Source organism: Choloepus didactylus, chromosome 15 (assembly GCF_015220235.1).
Source record: "Choloepus didactylus isolate mChoDid1 chromosome 15, mChoDid1.pri, whole genome shotgun sequence".
In the NCBI taxonomy this organism is placed as follows: domain Eukaryota; kingdom Metazoa; phylum Chordata; class Mammalia; order Pilosa; family Megalonychidae; genus Choloepus; species Choloepus didactylus.
Genome location: NC_051321.1, coordinates 11907704 through 11925289, shown reverse-complemented (window position 1 = coordinate 11925289; position 17586 = coordinate 11907704). Strand labels below are relative to the sequence as shown.

At 44.4% G+C, this 17586-nt stretch overlaps 1 protein-coding gene across 12 annotated transcripts in view; it reads right to left on the bottom strand.

The window, feature by feature from the left end:
• Positions 1 to 11155: 11155 nt before the first annotated feature.
• Positions 11156 to 17586, bottom strand: part of FGFR2 (fibroblast growth factor receptor 2) — a 100101-nt gene continuing 93670 nt past the window's right edge. For all 12 annotated transcript variants that reach the window (XM_037805430.1, XM_037805434.1, XM_037805428.1 and 9 more), the window contains 3 exons: positions 17133 to 17270; positions 15823 to 15928; positions 11156 to 12897 (listed from right to left, as the gene is read on the bottom strand). In XM_037805430.1, the coding sequence (XP_037661358.1) occupies positions 12733 to 12897; positions 15823 to 15928; positions 17133 to 17270 (409 nt within the window). In that variant the 3' untranslated portion in view covers positions 11156 to 12732. The remainder of the gene's footprint in view (positions 12898 to 15822; positions 15929 to 17132; positions 17271 to 17586) is intronic.

Sequence of the window (17586 nt, the reverse complement as noted above, 5' to 3'; positions counted from 1 at the left end):
CTGTCTTTGTTCTTGAGGCTTCAATATCTCCCATGAAGTGTCTGTTCCTGGAGTATCAGGAACGCAGGTTTTAGATGATCTGCAGACAAAGGCAGGCTAGCAATTTATCAGCCTTCCTACACGATTCTCCTATGCCCGTGTGGCTCACCCAAGTCTAGTAGCTGAGAAGGTGAGGACCACAGAGATGAAGCTTTTGGTCCAGAGATGATGCAAATCTCAAGGCCAGGAACAGCTCCTGGGCTTTGGGTCCCTACTATGAACTTAATCTTATATCTATCCAGAGCTAATTAGGTACTTGACTTGGGACTCATTCACTGGAAAACAGAATAATGTGACGATTCATCAGGCAGGCTCTAGACTCAGGCAATATGAATCAAATCCAGGCTGTGTGGCCTTGGGCAATTCACATAGCCTCACTGTGCTTCTGTTTTCTCATCAGCAAAGATAATTCTAAGAGTGCTTACACCTCAAATGTCATCATGAAAATTAAAATGTATAAAGTACTCGGAAGTGCCTGGTATATGACAAGCACTTTATAAATGTTAGCTCTGATTATTCAACTGCTAAGACATTGATGTATGGGTTAGTCATGGTATTAGGTGAAAGGAATTTAGAGATCAATAAAGATCCAGAACTTATCTTCAAAGAGCTCATCATCACAAAGGAAGATAAACCACAATATTTGAACAAAATACTAACTCTATCTGGAAGAGATCAAGAAAGCCTTCCAAGTGATTTGGCATTTCAACTGGGCCTGAAATGAGTTTGCCAAAAGAAAGGCATCTGTTGGAAGCCCTTCTAAGTACAGGTGTCCCTCAGAGATATGGAGGGTTTGGGTTTTAGACCACCGCAATAAAGCAAATATTGGAATATTTGGAAAATTTGGAATCAAATTTTTTGGTTTCCCAGTGCATATTTACACTATACTGTAGTCGATTGAAGTGTGCAATAGCATTGTGTCTTAAAAAACAATGTGCATACCTTAATTAAAATGTGACAGAGACACAAAGTGAGCAAATGCTGTTGGAAACATGGCGCCAATAAGACTTGCTCAATGCAGGGTTGCCACAAACCTTCACTTTGCACAGAACATGTTATCTATGAAGTGCAATAAAGCGAAGTGCAATAAAATGAGGTATCCCTGTATAGAGAAAAGAATATTGATCTTATGAAAGAACCTGGTTATCATAGAATAATGGGTTCAGGGTGACAGAAACCCAAGGTTCCTAAGTGGGAAGTGGTATATAACAGGCCTGGAAAGTTGGTTAGTAGGTCAAGCGGTAGACCTTACACACCGAGGCAGCAGGAGTCAGCAGAAGTTTTGAAGGAAGAGAGTGGACTGGAATGAGCTGTGCCTTTTTTAGAACTAAAATTGATAGTAGGATGGAGGATGGCCTGGATGGGGAAAGACGAGTCCAGCCAGGCCAGGCAGGAGGGTGAGTCCAGGCAAGAAAGGGTAAAGACAGACCAAGGTCACAGCAGTGGAGACGGGAGAGAGGAGACAGGTTCGGAATACATTTGTCAGGACAGTGGACAGGAAGTGGTGGCCAATTGGATACTGGAGAGGAGGAGGGAGGAGGCAAGGCCAACTCTGGAGTCTCTAGCTTGGGAGATTGGGTGAAAGATATTGACCAAGTTAGAGAACATAGGAAGAGGAGCAGGCTTGAGTAAGCCTAAGGGAGCAGCAAATGAGTTCCATATTGAGTGAGTCAACCTTGCAGTTCCTATAGGCCATCTCTCTACACTTAAAATGCCCGGCCATTTTTGAGGAAAAGAAATGGGATGGATTATATAGATGGACTTCAAAATTTTCCCTGATATCAATCATATCAGGCCTGAAGCTGTCTGTCCTAATGATTAGAACAGTCAAAATAAGCATAAATACCTGTGAAGTTCAGGCAAGAATTGAACAAGAGTTAAGAAGCAAAACACTGTTAGGAATGCAAACCCTTCTTAATTTATAACTGAAACATGTCCACTGACTTTGGTTGGTTAAAATAAATTAACACACTTACGAGGCATCCACTTTAGGATTCTGCCAAGGCCCCATGTCAATCTATACCCCAAATGGGAATGATGGACAAAGTCCCTTTTTATGCAACCCTCCGTCATAGGAAAAAAAAAAGCAGAAAATACCAATTTTAACCATGAAAATAAATATAGGAGATGACAGCTTTAAAATTACAGGTTGGACAAATGTCATGCAGCAAAACCCAAAACCCCAAACATGGTCTAGCAAGCCTCAAACCACATATATTTGCACTTCAAGAGTGAAAGATGTTTTGAAATCATCCTTGAAATAAAGATTCCCAGGTCCAGCTGAGGAAGGACCAGTTTTCATTCCCCAAACATCTTTATGACTGGGACATCAAGCCCCGGAAAGTGTTCCTAATGGAAAGGCTAACCACCCCACCCCACCCCCATACCACACCAGCAAGATCTTGGCTCTTGACAGAAAGAAGACTTTAACTTGCAAATAAGTCAACCAGGAAAGAGAGCAAGAGTTTCTTCTAGAAAGTTTGGGGTTTTCAAATGGACATGAGGAAAATAACTCCATTATGGAATGGGTTGTCTTACTGACTTCACTTTCACCTGAAGCCCAGTTAACTGGTTGACACAACAAAAAGAGGCAGCAAAACAAGAATCATCTGTTGTGCAGTCACATTGCTGGGGAGAATGAATGATTCTGCACAACCACACTCTGCTCAGGAATCACAGGCTCGAGTGCGCACAGAGGCCCAGCAGGGGCATCGAGAAGTGAGGCTGCTCAGAGGTTTTGACCAGGTGGAGCACATGTGCTTCCTCCAAAGGGAATGAGGCTAATCGGCTCCAGCTGATTTGTGGTCAGATGGGATGTGGTCCATGTCACCAACATCTGAATTTTTAAGAGAAGCTTGAAATCTACCCGTTTTGTGAACTCCCCTGAATTTTAACATCAAGAATCAATTCCACAAATGTTTAAACACAGCATAGGCCAAACAAAGTACACCATTTCAGATCTGGGCTCCATTATGTTCAAACATCAGCAAGACAGAAGTTCAGCACAGCAAGAGGAAAAAGAGAACAGAGGGGACTCGTTCATTATTCAGCATCATGACACTGGCGGTCAGGAGATTTGGGTACGCGTCCCAGCTCCATTTCCAACTCCTATCTGTGTCGTGCCCACCAGACTGTGGTGACTCTCCTCTGGTCTCAATTCCTCCATCTTTGAAAAGAGAGTGTGCTGGTTTGGAGCTGTTACGTAGCCCAGAAGAGGCCATGTTCTTTTAATCCATACTTGTGGGTGCAGATCTATTATGGGTGGGAACTTGATTAGGTTGTTTCAATTGAGATGTGACCCACCCTATTCAAGGTGAGTCTTAATCCTTTACTGGAGTCCTTTATGAAAAGATAAAGGACAGAAAAAAGCCAGAGAGCTCAGACAGAGAATCACTCAGAGGGCTTGGAGAGAAAGCCCCCAGAGGAGCTGACAAAGGGAGCCACTGATGCCAGAAGCTGAAAGCAATGAAACCTGGGAAAGAAGGACCAGCAGAAGCCATCCCTGTGCCTTCCCGTGTGACAGAGGTGTCCCAGATGCTGTCAGCCTTTCTTCAGAGTCCAGATATCGTTCTGTTGATGCCTTGAGTTGGACATTTTCATGACCTAAGAACTGTAGTTGTAAAAGCCAACCCATTTCTGGTATATTGCATTCCGGCAGCTTTAGCAAACCGAAACAGAGGGTAGGGCAAGGTGACTTTTAAGGGCTCAATCCACGTACAACCTGTGCTCTCAACTGACAGAAATGATTCAGTGCATAAGACGTATTTCCTGGAAATATGTTGAACCCATACTACTAACTCAGTAAATAACTCCTAACTGGCTGGCTTGGTGGGCAGTAGTGCAACGAGCCCAGAGGTCTTCCCCTGACAAAGCAACCTTGGAATGTTGCTTTGGGACAGGCTAAAAGATCCATCTCCAAAGGCACCATCCCCTCTTTCTCCTTACCCAATGTCAGCTCTACCCAGACAGCCTTTACTCCTCTAGAAACAGGGTGTGGCCACACACTATAGAATCCCACGTGACCCTGGGCTCTGCACCTGCCTCAGCGGATCAAAGCTACACACCCCACCTGCTCCTTTTTTTGTGCAAATTCGGACCGTGTTTCAGCTTTGCCAAACAGACAGCACTCTGTGTTCATCACCTGGATTCAATAGATCAGCTAAGCACTCCAGGCAGCACAACAAATAAGACAAGACTTCTTAAAGGGAGGGTGGATAGGTCCTCAAGGGTGGTCAGGGATGATTAGAACTTCGGTCAGGAGGACTGCTTGGAGGAAGGGCTTAGAAACAAAACTGCTCAGACTAATTAGACTTTTGGGTAGCAGCAGGCCAGGGCTGGGGGGTTCTGGGTGCTGCTGATGCTCTTTGACCAATCTGCAGCCCCCCAAACTCAACAAGAACAACAACAAAAATCCACTGGATTTACCTAAAGCAGTGTGTGTGCTATGCAAAAGCAGCTCCATGTCAATTCTCCAAACCCCCTTCCACACAGACTACAGACCCTCAGCTCACCCTATAAAGAAATTCTGGAGCCACCCATGCCCCACCCTACCCCCTTTTCTGGAGTAGCTGGCATGCTGTTCTAGACATTGGGACGTTCTGATTGCTCCTTCTAAGATACCCTTGGGTCTTGCTGGAGATCATAAATAACCAGAAGGCCCAACCCAGGGGCCATCAGAGGAATTCAGAATGTTTTATTATTCTGAAAAGCTGTGAAAGCCCAGTCCACAATGGTGTGTGAGTGCACACGCATACATCTACCCACAGCCCCCTGGCCACCGGCCCAGGAGCCCTTCTCAGGTTCTCCCAGGTCTACGGTGCCATGTAAATCAGGGCAGCCCAACAATGTGTGCCATTCAGGGGGCACCAGTTACATCCGTCCCTTCTCCCTCGCACCCGCCCCGGCCTTTGAAAAGAGTCTAAGCTTTCACCCCGGGGATCTGCCCAAGGTTCAGCTTCCCCAAAGCTGCTACACACGCCTGGGGTTTCCTTTTTCAGGGGTCCCCTTCATCTCACATCTCCTGCACTTGACTAAGCTCACTTGCTTTCAGTCAGAAAAATAAGGGCTTAGTGCTTGATATGCTTTAAACTTCATTTAGAAGACAAGGGAAAAGCTGAAACCAGATCCAGGCGTTTTTATGACCGGTCTCCACTACCTGTACACATTTATTGCATATGTAGACTCTTTTCCCGGATCTGTTTACGCAGGGGAGTTCTGAGCTGATTTATGAGGCAAGTCGCTCTGTCATTTCAAGCCTTTGGCAGTCAGAGTTTAGAGACATTTTTAACTCCAGCTATTGGGAAGCAGACAGAAGTTGCACTTGGTTGTGTCCAGGCAAACACAAGTGTCTTCAACACAGTTCCATCCTGGGATTGCCTTTGAGTTCAGAGTATCTAGGAAGAGGATGTGTGCCTCCCATCTCTTCCATGAAAATCATAACGCATGCAAGAACAACAGAGGGATTGGTAAAAACAATCAAACAACAAAAACAGCCAAAAAGTTTACCAGGAAGAGGGCCATCCTGCCCCAGACTCAGTGTTCCAGCCCGACCGAGGAAGACAAAACGTTATGGACAAAGAGGTTGCTTCATGGGAAGATCACATTTACTTCCTGCCAAACAACCATCATTCAAATCTGAATGTCAACCTCTCACCTTCCCTCCTTCTGCAAGAACCACCTTATTTATTTAGCCTTTGGTTTGTGGATATCTGTGGCGAGCTTGTTTGGAAGGGCCCTGGGCATGTTGCTACAAGGAGCACCAGGGGCGAGACGGTGCCAAGAAGCTCTTTTAGACAGATTACTTTGGCCACTTACCATCTCCAAAGGATCTTAAAACATCCCGTTGGCCACAGGGAGTTTTCATGACTTTCATCCCCACCCCGGGTCTCTCGTTCAAGTGGACCCCACTCCTGAAAGCGTTGCCCACTTTCAGGACCTTGTTACCTGCTGCTGCCCCTGCCCACAGGCCACCTGCATGGGCCTGACATCTGCCTGGTACATCACTGTCTAAGCCAGGGACCAGTAAACTTCTCTGTAAATGGCAACAGATAGTAAATATTTTCAGCTTCACAGGCCTTGCCATCTCTGTTGCAAAGCAAAAAGCAGCCACAGACAATACATAAATGAATGAGCACGGCTGTGTTCCAATAAAACTTTATTTATGGACCTTGAAATTTGAATTTCATAGAATGTTCACATGTCACCAAACGCTCTTTTTCTTTTGATATTTTTCAACCATTTAAAAAGGTAAAAAGCATTCTTAGCTTGCAGGCAGTACAAAAGCAGGCATGGGTCAGATTTGGCTTGTGGATCATAGTTTGCAGACAGACCCCTAACCTAAGCAACCCCCTAGCTCCAGAAATATCACCGCCCATTTTTTGGTCTAACGTTCTGACTTCATCTTTTCCCTTGACAGCTCTGGATGCCACCGGTTGATGGTCAGCACTGAACAAGGAAATGTGTGTTTTGGTTAAACCTAAATCCAGCATCAGGCAACCAAAGAGCTAGTCTCCTGGGGAGTAAAGATTTCAGGAGAGGAGGTAGCTTTACAGGTTTCTTCTCTTGCTGTGATGATGTATGCAAAGAGACACGTAGCCAGAAAAGGCAGCAAGTCAAGTCACAGAACAACTTTAAAGGGTGGCCGCAAGTCTGACAACTCTTCAGCCATCTTCTCCCATGTAAACGTCTGCAGGACACGCTGGCAGGAATTACCTACACCCAAAGATTCCCGGAAGTCCAGATGAACTTCCCCACAAACAGGCAGAGGCGATTTCAGCCTCTCTGGCCTGTCTCTATGGGGTGTGCTGATTTCACAGTTTACCACCCAATCATAAACTTGGAGAGCACTGGATCAAGCTTCCTCTTTTTTTTCCCATGTACTATTTCCTTTCGTCATGGTACTGAGTTTGACTTGCTTATACGCAGAGCCAAAGAGGATCCTCCTTTGCAGAAACTGCCCGAAATTCCGCTCCCATTCTGTTCTGCCTTTTTGACCACAAAACGTGATCCATTCACCAGCTTGGTCTGTACAGTTCTAAAAGCTTTTAATGGTCCCTTAAAGATCATACAGACTATTATCTGGCTAGACAGTGTTTATTTAAAAAGGGGAACATAACTGGTCAAATGCTGTAAATATAATTTCAGGACATGCTATTTAAATTTATGATCATTCTTTTCATTGATTTAAAACTATTAAATGTTTCTCTGTTTTAAAAAGGTGATATTAGGGACTTTGAGGTTATCACAATGGATTAACAATTTTATAAATAAATTTCTTCACTAATAATAACAATTATAAATATATAAATACATATATAATATTTTGCCTCTGTATCTAAACATGTAATATTTAGCGGTAAGCATATGATATATATAACATAGATAGCAGCAAATATTTGTACCCATTTTACACATCAAGAAAACTTTTCCTACTTTATTCTTAATTTATAAGTCCAGAAATGTTTTCTAACCTTTTCCAAGTATACCATGCTGTGGATTTTGACTTGCAAGGGGTACAGTCAAGTTATGTGTCCTCATCTAAAGAATTAGAGGGGAGAAAAAAAAAAAAAACAGTAAAAATAAACAACCAAAAAGGAGGCAGTGTATTGAGCCACAGAAAGAAAAATCACTTCCCTACACATGTATTTTAAAAAATTAAGTCACTAAACTGCCACACACCCTGGGGTTCAGCTTTGCAAATTGGCAGGAATCCACCATCTTTGATTTCCAAGGTCTCTGAAGGATGGCAAGGCCCACTGGAGGGTCTACTTGCTTGGCATTGACTGCATTTGCACCCACTGCCTTCTCTCGTGCCCACCATGACCCTCTGACTCAGAACTTGGAGACAGTTTTGAAGAGCCAAACAAAACCCCCAGAAATCCCAAGGTAAAAAAAAAAAGGGCACAAGAAGGGCCCAGTTCCAGAATGTCACTTAAGACGTGGAAGGCTTCTGCTGTCCCTGCCCTGGGTAGACAGCCAAGTCATTTCAAGGCTTCCTGGGGATGAAATGTGAGAGAAGATAAACTCTGCTTTCATCTAGAAAAACATCAAAAAATAAATAACATCAAAACGCAGGCTGGCTAAGGACTCCATCGTGCATACATAAGTAATGCTGCATTCGTCAGTCCCGATGGATTGCTCAAGCTTGCTAGACTTGATTTGGCATAAAACTGGGGGTGGGGGTAGAGATGCATTCAAGGATTTCAGCCAGATGCAAGTGGGAGTGCATCTTTCCTTGCTCAACTAGGAGGAAAAAGCTGGGAAGGATCTGCTACTGAATCCTTCTGTGTAGTGAGGATTCCACAGAGACCTCTTAGCTTTCTCAGCCATTTTATAAGTGGAGATGGCAGCCTGATTAATTGAAGTATCTTCTAGAAAACCCAGTAGAGTATTATGTATCATTGATCCATGATCTGAATGCTTTCTCCTCAGCTATTAAATCCTCACAAAGACACTTCACACCCGCTAGGGTGGCTATAATTTTAAAAATATGGACAATAACAAGTATGGGTGAGGTTGTGGAGAAATGAGAACCCTCATCCATTACTGCTGGGAATATAAAATGGGGCAGTCCCTGTGGAAAACAATCTGGCAGTTTCTTAGACCGTTAAACATAGAGTTACCATGTGACCCAGCAATTCCACTCTTAAATATATACCCAAGAGAATTGAAAACATATGTCCACACAAAAACTTGAACATGATTGTTCATAGCAATATTGTTCACAAAAGCCAACCAATGGAAAAAACCCAAATGCTCTTCAATTAATGAAGGTATAAGCAATATGCAGTATATCCATACAATGGAATATTATTCGGCCATAAAAAGAAATGAAGTACTGATACATACATGCTACATTATGCTAAGTGAATGCACATGGAATGACCATAACAAGCAAATCCATTAGTGGTTGCCAAGGCTTGGGGGGGCGGGGAGAATTGGGAAGTGACTGCTTAATGGATACAGGGTTTTTTTGAGGTGGAGTGATGAAAATATTCTGGAGTTAGAAACAGTGATGATTGTGCAAACTTGCAAATGTACTAAAGAAACCACTGAAAGGTAAAAAGAAAAAAAAAATTCTCAGGAAGAGGAAAACTACCATATATTGAGTACCATCTGCCAAAGGCTGGGCTAAGCTACAGGTAACCCTCCTTGCAAGACGATGAGGCTGGTGATGAACCGGTTTTACAGTTGAGGAGCTGAATGTCCAGACAGGATCCATGATTACCCAACCACATCCAGCTTTAAGCTATCAATCAGCCCAAGTCTGCCAACCCCAACACCCATCATCTTTCTCCTGTACTGCACAAGGCCATAGTCTTGTCTATTCAGACCCTCCCCAGCCTTGTGCCCTTCAGGAACCCTAGGCCAAGCCTCAACTTCCTAATCTGTAAGAGCTGAGGCCTCTGAACCCCAGCCCTTTTAGAGCCTCAATGACCCAGTACAAGTCTTTTGGCCACCTTACTGTAGTAATTTACTGTATTGGCCAGCAGGAGGTCAAGAACTTCACCCAAGATGGGGTGGAGAGATACTCCCCAGGGTGAGAAGGGAGGGAGTGCTGTGTGGTAGAGAAGGGCTTACCCAGTACCACAGGACTCCACAGAACTCTCATGATGAAAGTGCTACTTCTCCATCCTCCACACCTCAAAGAGGCCACCAGCTGGACTTTCCGAGGTAGCCTCCTGAATACACCCTTCCTAGTTGGCAACCGAGGCACTGCCCCTTCCTAAGAAGCCTGCAACCTCTTGGTTCTTTCCAAATGAACTCATCTCATGACTAATGGCAATCACCTTGTGGTCCAACTAACTCCCATTGCTTTCCTTGGGTCTAGGGGGAAGAAAAGGTCACAAGCTCCAAGATTCTTACCAAGCCCTGCTGGTGTATGTGTGTTTGGAGCAGTTCTCACCACCACCAACACAGGAAGGTATTTCCCACCTTTCTCATGGACCATGTTGCCTTCTTTCCCTTGATGACAAATGGTGCTTGCAAAATAATGCTAAGCTAAAATGGCAATCAGCTGGCTTAGGATTCTTGCCTACCAGCTCCCTGCAATGGCAACAAACAGAGCAGTTCTAACTTACATTATAATTTGTATTGTCTAATAAAAGACCATAAACTGCCTCAGCAGTCTCAAAAGTATCGAATGCACATTATTGTTCTTCACGGAGAAGTCCTGGCACGAATACTGAAACCCTGCTTGGAACACACTCATTGTCCCAGCAAGTCCATCCTCCACCCTGGCCAGGGGACACTGCAGAAAAATCCCTTGTATGCACATGCTTAATGGGTGACCCTTATGTCAGAAGACCTGATATTTTGGAATCACCTCCTTTTGGGTGGGATTATATCCCTGCTCCCCTGATAAATGGAAACACATGACATTGGCAAATGCAGAACCAGGGCTGTAGCCCACTCCCCTGATGCCTGGTGAGACCCTCACTCCACCGCTAACAGCCTCAAACCAAACAAAGACCCCAAGGACACCATTTTAGAACCACTGAGGGCCCCAGAAGATTCCAAGGGCATGGCTGAAGTCCAGAAATTAGTCTGCCTTCTCCCTTTCTGGTGCTGATCAGACTGGCAAGAAGATATAACGAAACACACAAAACTCCACTTCCCTCTACAGATTCTGGGTGGTATGAAAATAAATGAGTAAATTATTTTGAAATTTGTCCAAGTTCTCTTTTTGAAATTTGGAAGCAAATTCTATCCTCTGTAGATCATGAGGAAGCCAGCCTTAAAGGTTTCAAGTTCCAGATCTTCTGAACCTCTCCCCTCTTTAAATCTCCCATCCTTAATGTCCTGATGCCACCTCCTCATTTCATTTGCAGAGCTCTCTCCCATTCCTTTCTCATTTACTCCTCTGGTGAGCAGCTAGGGGCCAGAAAGTCCCCAGTAAACCAGAGATCCAGGGCTTGAACCAACCTCTTCTGATTTCCCATCATATTAACCTGTCCCAATTGTCCCAGTACACCGGGTCCCAGCCAACCCCTCTAACAAGTCACCCTTATTTGTACACCACAAAGAACCTTCCCAGCTCTAGCTTTCACGCAATCCCACCAAACAGGACTGGGTCGAGTCCTCCAAGCACAGGAAACCATCTGGTAAGACACGAGGATTAAAAAAATAAGCTGCATGACATTTATTTTGTCTTGTTAACATTAATATCTGTAGAAACATTTTATTGTCAGTATAAAAATTAACAGTCTTTATTAAATACTTTCTCCAATTTCTTAACACGTAAAATCAGTGTAATCTGCATTCATGTTGCATGGCTATAGCAAAGTGAGTGGGTGTTCTGAAAGCAAAACACAATACTTTAATACAGAACAAACAATACGGCAATATTTTTTATCTGACACTGGTGTCAGGCTGGATCTTTTGGTGGGGACCTTCCAGAATTAGATGGAAGGAATCCCTTAAAAAGATCGAAGTATCCCCCAAACTATCAGCAGAACAACTCTGTGTTTCAATTTTCAACTGTGAGACTTGAAGATACTAAAAGGCTTCTCTAAGGCCAAAGAATCTGGAAACCATTATCAAAATGCACCGAAGAGAATACAGGCTAATCTGATTAACGTGCAACTTGGGGGCAGAAGGCCAGCTGCCAGAGAGAAGTACATTTGGCTATCATCTCAACTAAACTCCGTCCTCGAGGAATGGATTAAGGCAACTTCTTATGAGGACGCTGGTGCTGTTTATCCGGGGAAGTTCAGTTAAATGTTATTCAGGACCAACGAGAAGCCATATACGGAAACAAAACACCTTCTTACTAAAGGGATCTTCTTTTAATACGGGCATTTAGGTGGTTTAAGAACAATCTTCTGACAGAATTTAAACACAAATAAATCAAATCTTTATTTTCCCCAAATTAGTCATAGACTGTAAATATTTCTCTTTTCAAAGAATCTGATAACTAGCTAAGTCTGATCAATAGATTAACTAGTTGGCCACACTGCCTGCATAGAAATGCCACTTAAATTACAAAACCAAACCAAACAAACAAATAAAAAAAACCTATAAATGATTAGTCATTTTGTATATTACCAATCCATTAATAAATTAATGTTATACCATTTTCCCTGAAAGCAAAAGTATTTTTCCACCTCTGCTCGGTGAAAATGAAGAAATTCTGTCTACGAAACAGCAATTAGCAAACAGCTACTTAAAAAACAAAAAAAGAGAGACCAATTTTCCAGGTGCACTGGGACTGCCATTTAAAATCAATACAAAAAAATAATTCATTGTAAATATATAATATATATTTATACATAATTTGAATATATTTACATACATCCAGCACCTATATACTGCATTTGTGCTCTGTAAGTGTGTGCTGACATATATTTTCTCCAATTATTACAAAATTAACAAGGAAGGCAGAACGTGCGTTTGCCTCGAGTCCCCCTGGGTCCGCAGCCAGTGACCATGGCGTCGCCGGCTCGTGGCGGGTCAGAGGCTCACACCCTGGGATTGAGCCATCCACGATGCCATCCACATTCTCCTCTTCCTGGTGGAGATGACAAGTTCTCAGCTGGATGAATCTTTACACGTGTGCCAATGACTTTTCCAAGTATTCACTCCTCTGACCCATATATACAAGCGGAGACAACCAGCTCCTGGAGATGCGGCCTCCCTGCTCCCTGTAGGTGGGTTTCCTGTGCCGTCCGACTGGAGACAGGAGCACACGTGCATTCATGTCTTCACACTACCGTTCATGTGTGGGTACTGGGGAAGGCAGGGCTCGTAAGGCATGGGGTCCGGAGAGAAAACAGAGTCATCTCCTGAGGAACACGAGCTCCTTGTGTCAGGGAAGCTAGGTGAGTACTGTTCAAGGGGCTGACTGAGGTCCAAGTACTCCTGAAAGAAGAGAAGACAGACGTCTTATTTCAACACGGGCTCTTGAGACACCGACGTGGGAGCTGGGACGGGACGGGGACACCCCTGGAGGCGTAACTGAGACCCGGGCCACACTGGCTTTCAAAGACCTCTCAGAGACCCAAACTTTATCCATGCTAGGCTGTCCTTTTCTTTTATAACCCATTACGAATAAACTGTTGGCAAGCGGAGGTCAATACAACTTTGTCGGATGGTGGGTGGCAGGCGGCCGGCCGGACCTGCTCAGAGCTCAAGGACCGGCTCTCTCCAAACTCCCCCGCAAGAACACTTGGTTCAAATTCGAGTCCCAGCAAAATGAAAAGCACTAACACATTGTGAATTTCCAGGACCTCCTTAAATAGTTAAGACCATGAGTATTTATTTTATGAATTGCATTGTAGTCTTGTCACTTCTAGGATAACTTAAGGGAAATACGTCTTCATTCAGAGGTAATTTAACAGATGTCCTTCACTACACTCAGAAATGCTTCAATTTGAAAATGTAAATAGGTTCAAAAAAAAAAAAAGGTTTGGATAGACACTAAGGATATTACACCCCATTACAATGGGCTCTTAAAGGAAAGGTTAGGAAAATAGAGGTTACGTTTCAAAGTTTTGAAGGCCTGAGATTCAGAAACTGTGATTCTGCTCTCCAAAGCATCCACGGTTTGGCACTGGGAAAGAGACCATAGGATAGCCCAGGACATGACCTCCTCCGACTTAAGACAAGGTCGTGAGACTACGTGGCCACTCTAGAGGAGAGTTGGCAATCAGGGGCCAGAGGTCAAATTCTGCCCACTGCCTGGCTTTGTACAGCCCATGAGCTAAGAATGGTGCAGACGTTTTTAACTGGCTGGGAAAACAAAATCAGAAGAATAGCTTGTGACATTAAAATTAAATAATATTACATAAAAATACAAATGCACAGATAATCCAAATTTCAGGATCCATAAATTCAATTTTACCAAACAGAGACAAGCTTGTTCATTTACACATCGTCTGCAGCTGCTTTCATGACACTGCAGCGGAGCTGAGCAGCTGTGACAGAGACTGTCTGGCCTGCAGAGCTGGCCTTTTACAGGAAAAATGTGCTAACCCCGGCCCGAGGGCTATGATAAGGTTTCTAAACTGGGGGAATTCTGGAGTCTCCCTGCCTTCATTGAGCTGGCACCCCGGGGAGGTTCGGCTCCCACACCCAGTAACCGACACCTATTCTGTGACACGTGGTTTTGCTGAGAGGGGTAGAAAGTGCAGACCACAGCACAAACAGAGCCCGTGTTATCAGAAAAGAGCCCACAGAATGTTGGCGACTAGACATTTTAAAAGACAAAAAGCACTATAATTCATCACCAGGGTTGGCAAGAGAAAGCCTCCCCGTCCGAGACGGGGGATGTGTCAGTTCCAACAATATCAGCAATAACCGCACGACTGGAAACAAACACACCCACCACATCAAAAGAGAACTTTTTGCTTACAGTGATAAAAATGAAATTCTGTCCTATGTGGAGCCATTTTTCTTGAGCATATGGTAATGATTTTCAGAAGGATTTTATATCCGTTGGACAAGATGCCACTCGGTTTTTGAGTTTTAGGACACTAGATATAAATTTCAGTATGAATGAACCCACTTTAAATGTAAATACATAAATAAATTTCATTGAACACGGACAGAGGATCATTAAAACGGAACTTCAGTGCTTTTCCCAGTTTCTAAATGAAGCCATAAGCTTTCAAATCTGATAGGGAAAAACAGGGGTATCAGTGGATTCCAAGACTAGGGTCAAAGGAACTTATACTAGAAACACCAGTTTTGGCACGAGAAGAAAGTTGTTTTCCCTTCCTTGAACCGTTCGTTTCCTTTCAACTTCTGAAGGTCGGCTGTGCTCACTTACAGGCAACCTCTCCTTTCATCCAGCACAGCCAGTCAGGCTCCCAGAAGAAAGCTGCTGGGCTGAGGCTTCGCATCACTACACTTAAATATTTTTTTTCAAAATCACTCGACAACTATTTCCTAAATCATAAATTAAATGTATTATTTGCCTTCTAAAACACTGGGGATCAGATTTTAACTGTTTTTGTTGCTGTGAAGACAAATTTGGTATTTTTTTCCTGCCACATCCTCTTTAAATCCATTCACTAACAGTTGCTCTGGACCACGGGGTTTTACTGGACGTGATCAGTTGATCATCTTTCTTGATAAGAGCAAATATCTTCAGTGTCCTTCATGGCACGTTCTTTCCATACCCACATGCTGAAGCAGCCACTAAAATGGCAAAAGAGGGCTTCTTTTATGGGTATACACTGTAAATGCCTTATTTTAACAGAAGGAGCATGTTTTCACTTGAAGTACATTCAAGCCACTCATGAGAGAAAACCATGTGTTCACATACATACAGCACGGAGAGAGACCACCAGCCACACCCTGGCCACTCAGGACCGTGTGAGCCACTGTCATGTGGGAGAGCCGGGATGACCGAGCCTCGTGGCACCCGGCCAAGCTCATCCGTACTGGGACATCAGCAGGTCTCGCCCCTCAACCAAGGCACAGAGCAAACCAGCACGTCGACCCCACTCCTTCCTAAGCAAGCCAAAACGCTGTGACTGAACTTCTCTCCTTCCTCCCCCAACTCTCCTAAACACACACACACCCTGGCCCCCCCCCAACTCAAGCCACAGTGAGGTGCACACTCAGCCTTGTCCCCCGTCTTTGGTTTTGTGAGTCAGATCTCCCAAAATGCAGTTCTGTGAAAAATCATGGTTTGATAGGAACCCGTTATTTTTACTCTGTCTGACCCCTGGTAAAGTGGTAAAACTATACCACAGACTCCAGCGGGGAAGGCTGTGTTTAAAAAGCTGCGCTGGCCCCCCCAAGCCAGGCAAGGACAACGGGCTTCTGGAATGTTCTTACCTCATTGGTTGTGAGAGTGAGGATTCGATCCAAGTCTTCTACCAACTGCTTAAACGTTGGTCTCTGTGAGGGCACAGCATGCCAACAGTCCCTCATCATCATATACCTGGAAAAAGTTAATATCCTTGGTGAATTAATTTCACGAGGCCAGGGTACTTGACTATAGCCAGTTTTAGTAGGTAATACATAGATAAGCTCTAAAACATGAAAATATATCAGAACTTTCCCAAGCAGATAAATCAAGCAGCGGTTATTCACTTTCCCAAAAGACTCACTGGTAGTTTCCTCTCAAAAGGTGCTTTGATTTTCAAAAACATCACTTTACACAAATGTGTTTTAGGAACGCCTCTGTACCCCCAAGAAAACCCCTTCTGTGGGCCCTATCACAAGGGTGTCAGTGAACCCACCCTTTTAAGGCAATTTTGGAGGTCATAGGAAGAGTCACATTTGAGCAAGCTGCTCTGCAGTCTTCTTCCCCTGTGCACCAAAAAGCCCTCATGGGATAAAAAATCCCCCATAAAACGATACCTAACAGTCCATGGTCCCTGGGACAATCACTCTTCTTAGTTAATCCGGGGGGGTGGGGGCTCTTCTTTTCAAAGCATCAATTTTACTTGCCCAAAACACACATCACGAACACAAGATAATTTCACTTAAGGTGCGGGTTATGCTTTTCTAGAAATCACCTTATGATTTTATAGTCACATCTGGTACACTATGGAAAGCAAATGAACTAATTTTTAATTCTCTGCCCTAACATAACTGATAAAATGCAGGTAACCTCTGCCTCTGAGGAGAGGCAGCTGACGACAGTCAAACAGTGATTTTCCATCACCACTAAGCAGCTCTGGAAATGCCATTCTCCGCTGGCCGTGCCACAGCCAACCAGCATGGAGAGGTTTCCTGGTTCTTTAATCCCACTCCTAGAGGGGCAGCGCCACGGCTTTCTAGCTTGTTTTATGAGGGACGGCCAGATCTGTCTTCCTGACTTTCCAAGGAGAGACAACAGCAAAGCACAGCCCGGCGGCCCTGGAAGCTCCCTCGGCTCCGGCTGCTGAGCTGGGACCCCTCTGGCGAGCAGCCTGCCTCCCCCTGTGATTTAAAGCCCGACTCCATACACCTCAAACCCATGTTCTTGCTTTTGGACAAGGAATGGCTGTCAGTGTGGCTATCTATCTCGGTTCTGGGATGGAGCCCAGAAAGCTTCAGCAATTCTTCTTGGAGCGTGTTTACAGACAGTCGGGGCCTTAGAGAAGCGGGAGAAGCTGGGAGAAGTGCTGCCGGCGTGGTGAATCCACCGCGGCCCTTACAGTTCATTGGTGCAGTTGGCCGGCTTATCCATCCTGTGCCCTTCCTTGAGCAGCTTAAAAAGTTCTTCCACGGGAATCCCGGGGTAGGGCGAGCCCCCTAAAGTGAAGATCTCCCACATCAACACCCCAAAGGACCAGCTGCAAAGAAGGGAGGAAACAGCATTACCTGCCTATTCGAAGCAGAGACCTAAACACGCCCGGCTAAGAAACAAACACCCACTCACTTCTTAGGTTCAAAGACAGATGATATGAGCCCTGGTGCAATTCTTCCTACATGCCCTCTGCCTGCAAGGAGCATCCCCAAATGATGATGGCATGAGGCTGCTGCAATGGAATTTTCCATCATTATACTAAAAAGGCAAACCCCATCATTCTTAGATAAAGTTGTTCTCGCCTGCGCTGATACTAGTGTGAGGCTCTTAACTCTTAACCTTCAAAGCCCTTTTGCTCTCTT